This window comes from Thunnus thynnus, chromosome 11 (genome assembly GCF_963924715.1).
Source record: "Thunnus thynnus chromosome 11, fThuThy2.1, whole genome shotgun sequence".
NCBI lineage: Eukaryota > Metazoa > Chordata > Actinopteri > Scombriformes > Scombridae > Thunnus > Thunnus thynnus.
The window spans coordinates 4,111,576-4,124,111 of NC_089527.1; the positions used below are offsets into that span (position 1 = coordinate 4,111,576).

Sequence of the window (12,536 nt, forward strand, 5' to 3'; positions counted from 1 at the left end):
TTGTATGCTGCAAACTTTGCTAATAAAACTGATTCTGATGACTTTCTGGGTTCATTTGTTTTTAGACACTCTGTTATATTATGTGAGATTGACTTTTGCATTTTTGGTCACTCTGAAATTAAGTTATGATAACATTGTACTCACCAATGTGAGACAGACAATCAGATGGGTTGTAAACAAACCCCCATGTTAGGCTGCATAAGTCCGAAAACTGCTCCATGTTAAAACAGCACAAGTGACTGTGTTGGTGGAGATGTGATGAAATCAATCCAGGAAGTCCAGTTGGAGTTACAGATTTATGCATTTAAAGGCTTATCAGATGCCAAAACACCACACAGTGGTTTTAAATACTCATTTAAAACCACTGTGTGGTGAGAGACAGGACAGGATTTTACAACTCAAATGATCACAAATGTTTTCTCTTACATTGCTACGATCATGAAGTTAATAGTTGAATACGGCGTTCACATTACAAAGTAATCCACCAGGAACGTACACTTGCATGTATGTGATGGCCAGCGCAGATCATTGCCAGATGATGTCATGTTGTGTTGGAGTAATAGCTGAACCAGGTTTCTGACTCTTCTGTCAACAAAAAGGCTGTAAAACCTTCAGACTAATCAACAGATACAATTTGTTTGTGTAATTCGTAATTTTACTATATTTCTGTGTTTGTTTTAGGTTGTTTATTTACTCATCATTCACTCAATTTACTTAATGTTGCTCTTATTACGTTTATTTATTTAACTAATCTTGTAATCTAATCTAATCTTTGCTTTCTATACATGTTCTTCTGTCTGCTCCATGTGGCATCTTATATTGTACTGTTAACTTGATTATGAATAAAAGTTTTTGAAAAAATAAACAGGACCGAGAAAAAAACCCCAAACAAACAAACAACCAAAAAACATGTTTCTGAAGAACGACACCTTTGCCGAACTTACTTGGAGCAGAAAATGAAGCTGACTGTTTTCCAGATATCCTGGTTCTACTATCCAGAACTTTCATCCACACTCACGGTTTTCCTGTGTATTTAGGAATTATTTGCAACATTACAAGTGTATTTGCTTTCAGTTTTATCACTAAATTCAAAATTCATTTATTATCATTTTACAACACATGGTTGTATAGTGAAATGTAGTTTGTAGTCACTCAAAAAACAGAAATTAAAGAAATGGATTGATAAATAATAAGTCATAAATAAACTATTTGTTATATTGTAGTGCAGAGGATGAATTGAGGAGTCTCACAGCCTGAGGAAAGAAGCTGCTCTGTAGTCTGGTGGTATGACAGCGGATACTTCTGTATCTCTTGTCAGACAGCAGCAGGTTGAACAGGCTGTGGTTGGGTAGGTATTGTCTTTTAGTATCCTTTGGGCTCTGTGCAGGAGCCTCACCTCACCGATATCACTGATGCTTGGTAGATGGGAGAAGGGTACCATTGATGTTCTGGGCGGTTTTAATCACCCGCTGCAGAACCTTCCTGTCTTGGGCCGTGCACATCTCATGTAATTTGTGATGTTTCCAGTCAGGATGCTTTCAAGAACTTGGGACGGGAATTTTGCCTTCTTAAGTTTCCTTAAGAAATATAGTCGTTTTGAACATTTTTTACTAGGGTGGAGATGTGTGATGTCCGTGACAGGTTCTCTGTGATGCTGATACCCATATGCCATGGACTGGTTCAGATGTGTGATTTTACCAACAAAGTGAAATTCAAATTTATAGTATTGTTCTATTGTGACAACAGATTTATGTTCTCATCAAAAACAGACAAGATATCACATGATTTACACGTGTTTCCTATGTGTTTTCTTAGTATACAGAAATATATAAAGTACGACAAAGCTTATGATGTGATACAGGAACTTCGGACTCGTTAGATGCTGGTTTGATTGTTACCCTTCAAAATCCCTGTTAGCGACACGCTGTCTGCCCATGACTTGTACTTACAGCAGTTTATTTACTTTGTCTTAAATGAGACATTAAATTTTGCAAGATAGGCATTAAACCAGAGGAGAGCATTTTAAGATAGACCAACAGAATATAGCTTATCAAGGAGGAGGTAGTGATCAACCAAATCAAAAGCTTTGGAAAGATCAATAAAAATTGGACCTGTAAGTAGGCCTTTATCAAAGGAGGAGAACACATCATTGGTGAATTTTAGCAGGGCTGTTGTGGTGGAGAAATTAGGTCTAAAGCCAGATTGGGTTGGAGATAGAATTGTACAGATTGATGTACTGATATGATTGATTAAAGATAAGTTTCTCAAAAAATTTGGCAATGGTACAGATAATAGAGATTGGTCTGTAGTTATTCACATCTAGTGGATCTCCTCCTTTGAAAAGAGGGGTAACTCTAGCACATTTCCATATGGGGGGAATTGAACAAGTAGATAAAGTCATATTAAATAAATCAGCAAGGGGATACATTAGAACATGAGCTGTAAGTTTAACAAATGTAGCTTCAAAACCATCTGGACCAGCACTACTCTCTTTTAACTCATTCATAACATAAAAGACATCAATAGGAAGAATTTTTCTAAAGAAAAAAGAACCGTTAGAGGTAGTGCAGTTTAAAGAGCCAGCCATATCAGAAGAATTAAAGTGTTGGGAACCACAGAATAGATGAGAAATGACGGTTGAAAGCTTGGGAAATAAGTAGAGGATCAGTGATAGTTTCATTATTTATACGTATCCGATTTAAGAGGTTTTTGTTAGTTTTATTGAGAAATCCAGAACTCTCATTCACACTCACACTTTTCCTGTGCATTTAGGAATTATTTGCAACATTACAGGTGTATTTGCTTTCAGTTTTAACATCAAATTAAGTGGTTTAGATAATCTGGCTAATTTATCTGGCTGCTCATGTTTGTTGTCCTGTTGTTAGGGATTTAGTCAGGTGAGAACGATGTCATGATAGAGGTCATGGCCAGATCTCCCTCATTTCATTTCAGATGAGGCATTGCAGGCCGATTGTTTTACATTCACCTGCTTGTGTGTTTGTGTTTGAGAAGACATTGTTGGGTGCTCCAGGAGAAATTCTCATGGGTCAGCAAAGAGGGAAATCTCAAGTCCCATCAGTGAAGTCTGACATTCATTATGAGTTTGTGTATTAATTTTACATGTGTGGAAGTGAGCTATTACCTCAAGTGAAACTCAAAAGGGAGTTAAATCAAAATGAAGACATTATGTCATAAAACTCAGACAGCATCTGATTAATACAGACCTGTTTTTAATGTTCAGACAGTTGGCATGCACCTCACTTATTTTTATCACACAACTACATAAGACAAGCCTCAAGTTTATTTATTTTTCCAAATACAAACAGCTGAATGTCATCTAATTTCTGTTATAGAGCCAGGGTGTAAAAGACACTCTCTTTTAAGAGCAGGGTTAGGGTTAGTTACTCACGAGACCCCAGCTAAACGCTGTCATGTTGGAGTTCTCCCTGCAGAGCGCGAGGGTCACCTCCTTGCAGCAATAACATCACTACCCACACTATATCTACATAGTCAGTAAAAAACATTTGATACAGCTCAGAAACGGTAGTTTCACCACTGAAAACAGCAGTGACTAAGAATAAGATGACAAAGAAATCCCCCCTTAACGATCATATAGTCACATATTCTGTTTTAAAAAGTTTTACTTGTTCGTGTCTGATGACAAATCGTTCCATATTTTCATTCCTCTGTACAAATTTATAAAAGGAAGCATATTAGTTAAATTCAGCAGAGAACATTTTTTAAATGACTTATTTCATATTTAGTCAGGAAAGCCTGACAGCTGGATTACAATGAAAATATGAGGGTGTTAACAGGTGCTGGAGGTTTGAAAGTAGTCCAAGATGACCCTTTAACAGGCTATCTCTAGAGGAGGTCCACTCTGTCGGCTGAGGGCACTCGTCCAGTTTTATAGTGCGGCTTCAGTGCCCCGACAACACATACACCTTTCAATCAGATATGCTTATTACAGGTTCTATACTGAAATTATACTTCTATTACAGGTGCAATAGATCAATTTCAATTTGTCCAAAACTGTTAATTAATAAACATTGCATGTTTATCCTTAGCAATTTCCATTATAATTTTCACTATAAATAAATTTAGATCTAATGTCAGCCGTATCTCAGAGGGCATCTTGCTTACCTTAAAGGGCTAACCAGAAGACCTCAGAGATGAGCACAAGCCAGGAACTTTGGTTGGAGTGCATGAAAATACAAACCAGTTTTATTTATTTTTTACAAAAACTAGTATTACAAAATGTAAAAAGTAAAATACAAAAACTTGAATGTAAAAGTTAAAAAGAAGAAAACTCTCTCTAGGATTTAAAGAAGTCAAAAAGCAAAAAGGGCATAAAAAGCCCTGAGACCTCTCTGGCCTCCACTTTTATATCATTTGTTTTCAAGCATCTACATCTTAAACTCCATATATGGTCACCAACCAGAACATCAGCAAACTATTGGATGATTTTTGTTTACATTGTACAGAACATATAGTTATTTCCCAAACTTCACAGACACAGATCAGAGATGTATGTATTTGTCTGTGTCAGGTGCAGAAACCACAGCTTGCTTTGCAGGCCACTGGCTTCCTGCTGATCTAAGAAGGAGTGTTAACTTGCACAAAAGTTTAGTAACAGTTGAACTTACAGTATTTTCAATCATGTTTTTTTAGTTAATTGTCCATCTTCATTGAGTTTTTACAGAAAATTATTTTAGAGGTAGGTTTGGGTGAAGTGTGTCTCGGGCATTCTAAGTGAGACCTTTAACACTAGCTTGGACATTTTTTCATCATACCATAGACCTTTGTCAGCTTCAGCTAGCTAAAATATGACACACACTCAAGTTGGAAACAGCACCTTGAACAACTGATGTAATGCCTTTGATGTAATATTTGTTATTTACAGTGAAAATGTTGTACCCAAGGGGAAAACAATGGCAGCTAGTAGCAGTGATAACACTAACACAGACTACACAGACAAAATACATTGAATGTGTCCAAAATCATCAACATGGGTTAAAAGCACAGAAGCTGCCTTCACAAAAGTAATGTTAGCATAGAAACAATAAGGTCATACTAGCATAAAAAAAAAAAATAAACGTTAGCATGAAAAACAAAGTAATGTCAGTAAAGTAACTGTCATGAATGAAAGTTAGGACCAGAAGATCCTGTCGGCTCAGTTTATTATTTATGTCTGTAAGATAGACATCTACAGACATTACAGTACCATTAGCATGCACTGATTCTGATCACAGTCATAACATTAACAAAAATCCTGCTGTTTCCTCATACTATACTCAACACTGACCTGCAGTGTATACAGGCAATACAGGATTTAATCAGTATTATTGATCAGGCACACAGGATTATGACCAGAAAGCATGTTCACCTTTCTTCACAGATTTTTCTCTCTGAACATTTTTTACGTAAGAACAGGACGCATTTTCCACCCAAAGACATCAGTTTATACATAAACACACTGAAACTACACTAAACATCCATAAACACTCAGTAACAGAGTGAGCTGTCTGACCTTAAACTTAACGTTTCTTCCTGCAGTTTCAGTGTAAAATCATCCACCTCCTTCATAAAATCCTGGACTCTGACCTGATCTCTGAAGCTAACAGCTAATTCTGAACTGTGAGCTAACTGGGAGGTTTTCCCTTCTTGAGATAATGAACATTTTCCATCCATTACTTCTCTGATTTGTGCAGTTTAAGGAACAAAATCAACATCAAACGTTGATCTTCTCATAAGCTCTCAGTCATTCTGGTTAACTTTCTGCCCCCCGCCTGCACACATCTCACATGTGACGCTTCTCGTAAACCCGTCTATTAAGCAGGGAGGGATAGTTCATGTGTTTCACTCTTTTTGTAATTAGGGACATAGAGTGGGACACAAACACAACACACCTCTGTTTAAACTTCTCTCCACTCTGATGTATGAAGGAAAATCTTTGCACATACTGTAGGTGTTAGCAGTTTCCTGCCATAGTCCTTTAACTTCTGTTGTTGCCTCCCTGCCTGCACCAGCTCTGATCCCAGATGTGATTCATTTGTCTTTGTCACTTTCTGTGGATTTTGTTTCATCTGAATCTTCTTTGCTGTGGCTTAATAGCTTTGTTTTCTCTTGGTTCTTGGTTTACTGCTTGCTGAGGCCCCTCTTGTGATTCTTGACCTGGAATTAAAGGTAAATGTTTCAGTCATGAGGGCACAACAAAATAGCTGTGGGTCTATCGATGTTTTACATCTCTCTAAATGATATCATGAGATCAATGAGACATGTTTTGTTTGTGCAGTATGGATTTAGTCCATTCTTTGTACACTACCATATACGATACATATTTAACTTCTGTTTTAATTTATTTTTAAGCCACTTTGATACTTTTATGAATAATGTCATTTACAGGGATGAGATAGTTTCTTATAAGAGCTGTAAATCTGATTCTGGTTATGACTGCAGTGTTGGGGGTGTGACACCAACAGCAGAGAGGTGATGACATTAAATTTCCTTTTGTGGTCAAGCCTTCAACATGATGGTATGTTCTTAGAGCTACAGTAGTAATAAACACATTCTTACCATTGTAAGCAGACCTGTTAAATTTGAGCATTCAAGTTCATTCTTGACCTTTAGGAACAGTATGTGTAACAAATAATCTCAGCTCAAAAGGTCCACTGACTATTTAGAGCTTTTAACTGCATCTCACCATCTGTCCTAAGAGTGGAACTTCAGTCACATGATAATAGAAACAGACAACATCAACATCATATTCGAGCCTGAATCTGATCCAGAATATGACTTTCAACAACACCAACGACCTCAACAACAAAGATTACAGAACGGACGGCTGTTTATGGACATGCTCAACAAGCTGACATCATCTCACCTGGAAAGTTAAAAAAAACTTTGCAAAGTCCAGGGCAGCTGAAACCTGGGTTTTGTCTCACAGGGAGCATTTTTACATATGTTCAACTTAAGTTTTGGAACTTTGACCATTTTTAACATCCAACATCATAACAGAATATAAATGTCAGCACATCACAAAAAGCAGAATATGCCCCCGATAACATTTAACCAACACTAAAATCTTTCCTTAATCTTAAGCAAAGTGATTTTGTTGCCTAAACTGAAGCACACGCAGCAGTCAGGATGTGAACGTTTACACCTGTTGTGCAGTATTTAAATGTAACTTCAATCTTTAAATGTTCTGTGAACATAATCCAGGCAGAGATTATGTTCAGCATGGCAGCATTACTGGAAAAAGTTTAGTAGTGTAGAAACGTCATTTCTAGGAGATAGAGTCACATGACCGAAGATTGACATGTGATGACCAATCACTAGAGGACACCTGAGCAAACTCAGTTAGCTGATGTGCGATGTGGTTGAAAGCTCAGAAGAAGCTATTTAGTGGACCACTCAGCTTTGATTGTTTTGTTATATCGAACTGTTGTATGTTTTTGCTCAATACCACTGACAGTATGAATATAGGATATTCTTGTGGATAGAATCAGAAGGTGGGTACATCTGCACATAAACTGTTTTGTACACAAGGTGTCTGTGTGGTATTTGAGTTCATGGTTTTTCACAAGTTGATGATATCTTTATATCCAGCAACAAAAAGATAGCAAATAACAATCACAATAGAGAATAAATTGAAGTTACTCACATTTTCTGTAGACAAAATACACAAGAAATGGAAATAATACGGCAGCAATGACTCCAATTGATACAACTATTGTAGAATGATCCCTCAGATGGGCCTCACCTGTAAATTAGGAGACATAACAGAGTAACAAATTATTTTAACATGTTGCAATAATATAAACACATCTTTGAACACGTCAATATCTGCTTTTTGTTTGTCTTCTTTGTTTCTTTTAATGTTTAACATCAACCTGTCCAGGGACTGCAGCTGAAAATTTGCCTTTTGGCTAAATCTGACTCATTTACATCATGTTGATGTTAATAAATGTTTGTTGTCCCTGATAAATAAATAAATTGATAAAAAAAAATAAATGCACTATTTGCTTGCTATGTATTACTACAACTAAATATTCCACAAGCTGCCCAAATCTTCAGTTACTTATGTAATACAGAAATCAAACAACTGAAACTGCTTATAGTTTAATTAAAGTAAGTTTCATTATAGTTTATTAATGGTGAATTGTGTTTACTAGAATTACAGTACTGTTCAAAAGTTTTAGGAACTTTAGATGTTTAGATTCTTATCCATAATGCAATACCATCAGGGAAGCATCTTTTTATCTTTATTTATCTGTATCTGTATCACTCACCAGGAGCATCAATCACTGCAGTGTTCTCAATCTGCTGGTTGGAGTGAGGGTTATACACGAGGCAGGTTACAGACTGCAGCTCTTTGACACTGACGGTGCTTGTGACAGAGAAGGTTTTCTTGGTTGGATGCTGCTGATGGGACGTCTGAGCATCCTTCAGTTTCAGTTGTTCACCGCTGGATTTATTTTGACCAGTCCATTTCACTTCAGGTTCAGGGTATCCTCCATGTGCCGCACAGGTTGCACTGTTTAATGTGCTGTTAATGGTCAGGTTAAGATCTTGGTAGGCAGCTGTGGGTGTGTCAGAAAGCATGATGGTTTACACACTAGAGATATTTATAGTATTTTGATGTGTATAGATTTTGGTTTGAAAGCAAGAAACTACTATTCCATACCTGAGACCTGCAAAGAGGATTTGTACTGACATTCAAGCGGTTTTGTAGAATCAAAACCAACAAAGGCCGAGAATGTTTTCTGGTCATCTCCAACACTAACATTGTTAAGTCTAATAGAAATATTTCCAGAACTAAAGTCATTATTGAAGACTTGACACCTGTTCCTGTATTCATCAGCTACTGGCTGTGTTTCCCCACTTTTGTCCCAGTGAAACAAAAGTTTGTCAGACCCATCCTCCTGCCAGTAAAACCATTTGATGCTTGTTGAATTCACTGGTAGTGAACAGGGAATCAGGATGGACCCTCCAACAGTGGCATTGAGAGGGACAGATATCTGACCCATGATGGGTGCTAGAAAAGAAAAGATTGAGATATAGTAAGAGTTGTTAGTAAGAGGAGAAATGATGTCATCCTGACTCATCAAAACAGTGAAAAACTAAAAGCTAAAAATATACTGAAACATGCACATAAGAGGCTGAATTTCAAGAGAATCCTTTCTTCAGATGTCAAACTGTACAGCAAGGGTGTCCTGCTAATTAAACTTGTGCAGGCATTTAGCTCCTTAATTTTTTTAGATTTGATGCATTCTGTGTTAATTTGGAAAGAAAAAACTGTTCTCTGTATTTTTCTCTTAGTATCTTAGTGCCAGATAAATACCCCCCCGCCACCTGCCTCCTTCTGGACAGGATACTTGGTTCCTGTTAGCTGGAGCACTATGTACTATCATTGTTAATTGTACACATTGTAGGGTTCAATTCGGAAGGCTAGATATAAATTAACAACTTATAATCGCTGTGTGAAAACAGTTACTCAGCTTCAGAATACAGTAACTCCCCATATAGAAACCCTGTCTCCTAGAAATTACATTTATATACCTGTTTTCTCAGTTACGTTGCATTGGCAAATGTAATTGCTGCCTGGATTATGTTCACACTGTAGGAGGAAGTCCCTGCATGTTTTGAATGCAGACAGTACAACCCTCAAACAACAGGCCAGCTCTTTCATCACATAAGTGAGATTTCCAAACTTTTCACTGACCAGACCATCTAAACAACATCCTGCAAACAGAAAGGATCAGATGAGGAACCCTTCATCTCCTGCATGGTCACTAAACCAGACCACTGACCCAAACCACCTTTGATCCTTCAAGCTACCAGAGCCAGCAAGATGATAAGACCAATTCACACACAAATGTAGCACATAGCCTGGACCCCTGCAGTTTTCAGTCAGATCAAGGACTGTAAAACACATCAACTTACAAATGTAGTTTTAGATTTTGTCTAAGAACAATTAATATTGTATGTTTGTATGTGTGTGTATATCACCCAATATGTCTGCTTTAATTGACTTGCATTCACTAGCCATAGCCTTGTGTACCAGTTTCCCCTTTCCCTTGTGTCTTGTTTGTAAAATGTTGTAATGTTTAGTACTTGTTGTACTGTTTGTTATTGTGCTGTCATATGTTAATTGTGACCTGTGACTACGGGCTCTCGGGGCACCCGTAGAGGGCCCCGCCCCCGAAATGCGGCCAAAAATGGCTCCACAGTGCCACCTACAAAAATACAGATCGTCATACAACAATGACATTTGGTCTGCATATATATCATGACCGGACCCACCAAAAACTCGGTCAGTATCGTCTACGGACCTGGGACATGAAAACTTAGCAAAACGGTGACTTTTCCACATTGCCCAGGGGGTGTGGCCGTGCCGTGAATTTCGGTCCTTTGCCGTGAAAATTCAAACGGCCATAACTCCGCTGTGCACGGTCCTAAGACACCCAAACCTTTTCTGCTCGGAAACAGTCCCGCCCTGAACACATCCATGTGTCTCGCCATGAAATTTCAAAGCCTTATAACTTCACTCCACATGGTCTGATCTTTTCCAAATTTCATATGCTTGTCAAGAGTCCCGGTCTGAACACATTTTCAGGCCCATATTTAGTGACAGTCATAGCGCCACCTACTGGCAACAGGAACTATCATGTGTCGTCCTTTGTTGTATTACTCCTAGGAAATTTGGCCGATGCACCTGAAATTGACTCAGCTAAGATGTAAGACCTTGGTGATGCTACATTCGGCAGGTCGTGACCCATATCAAAACGCCCTTGCCATGGCGACACATCCTTCGCCATGAAATACCATGCTGTATTTTAGGGACCATGGATGGGTCAACAGTCACCAAACTTTTTCAGAGGTTTGTATATATCTGCTCTGGTGGGAAACAGAATGAATGGGAAGACTACTAGTCTTCCTCTCTCACATGTCTGGAGCGACACCAGTTGAAATCCTGGATAGGTGTTTTGCATAGGCCTGGCAACATGGCTCAACAGCGCCCCCTTGAAAAATTCAAAGTTGTAGCCCCGCCTTCCGGATTAACATAGAAAAATTTAATTCAGGAGGCACATGTAACATGTCAAGACGCACAAAAAAGCCTCTTGGAGCCATATCCTAAGTCCTACAGGAAGTCGGCCATCTTGAAAAAACTGGTCAATTTTCACATTTTTTTGGCCGTTTCGCATACCTTGTATTTTAACAAACTCCTCCTACAGAATTCATCGAAACGCCTTCCAAATCAGTGTGTGTCATCTACACTAGTGTATGATCAAAAGTTATCAAAAGATTTATCTATCGTTGAAGCGTGTGGCTGTGGCGTGGCGTTGAGTTTTGATGTTTCGCCATGACAGACGAACAACAACAACAACAAACAACAACGCAGGGGAGCACAGGCTCTCGGGGCACCTGTCGAGGGCCCCGCGCCCCAAATTAAAAACATTGAAGAAATACTTTAAAATTACTTCATTTAATTCTGCAGCTGCTGTGAGGGTCGGAGGCAAAGTTGCCATTGTGTGTACATTGAAAAAAATACAAGCAAAAACGTTGACATCTATATAAAGTAAACCCCATACGTTTATGGGAAAAGCCTGTAAATATATTGGAGAGTTGCTTGTAATTACTGTCACATAATGTTTATATAAAGTAAACCCTATACAATAATGGGAAAAACCTGTAAATATATTGGAGAGTTGATTTCAATTACTGTCAAAAAATTTTTATATAATGTATACCCCATACATTTATGGGAAAAGCCTGAAAATATATTGCAGAGCTGCTTGTAATTATTGTTAAATAATGTTTATATAAAGTTAACCTCACACATGAATGGGGAAATGTATGTAGATATATTTGACAGTTGCTTTTAAATAAGATAAAATAATGTTTATATAAAGTAAACCCCATACATTTATGGGAAAAGCCTGTAAATATATTGGAATTACTGTCAAATAATGTTTATATCAGGTAATCATTATTAAAATTATGTTTTTGTAAACTATTATCACATGATCTTATTTTTTTGTACAGTATAAAACCAACATTTACCAGGGATCTACTGTAAATAGATTGGATAATCACATAAAATAAAAGCTTAAAGCTCTCAAGATACCATTAATGGGTGTTAAAGGAGGGTAATTTGAATGTAATTTTACATAATTTTTCTGTGTTTTACATCCAGAAATCTGTACTTTGATGGGGAGTTCTTGTGGATGGATTGGATAGTCCTATGAATTTACAAGATTACTGTATGAAAACAAGAGTCTTCATTTAAATTAGGTAATTTTAAGGTAGTTCTGCAATCTTTTTCAGTTTTTGTGCAGATTTATACATTTGTTATGATGAGATTTTCTTTTTATTTTGTGACGGTTGGACTGTAAAAATGTAGACAATGTCCAAAGTAAATATCCGTATTTTTAAAATAAATAACTAAAGGTTTTTTTTTACTGTTACTTGACGGTAAGTGTTTGGCAACTTTTGCTGCCAGACTTTTTACCGTTTTTTTACCTTTTTTTTTT

At 37.4% G+C, this 12,536-nt stretch overlaps 1 protein-coding gene across 1 annotated transcript; it reads right to left on the bottom strand.

Annotated features, from left to right (window-relative positions):
- Positions 1-3,583: 3,583 nt before the first annotated feature.
- On the bottom strand, positions 3,584-9,828 carry LOC137192304 (CD276 antigen-like). Its single transcript, XM_067602889.1, has 4 exons — positions 8,687-9,828; positions 8,292-8,582; positions 7,664-7,762; positions 3,584-6,174 (listed from the first exon to the last, which is right to left on the bottom strand). The coding sequence occupies exons 1-4, from the start codon at positions 9,105-9,107 to the stop codon at positions 6,083-6,085; spliced, it is 903 nt and encodes a 300-aa protein (XP_067458990.1). The 5' UTR covers positions 9,108-9,828; the 3' UTR covers positions 3,584-6,082.
- Positions 9,829-12,536: the final 2,708 nt, after the last annotated feature.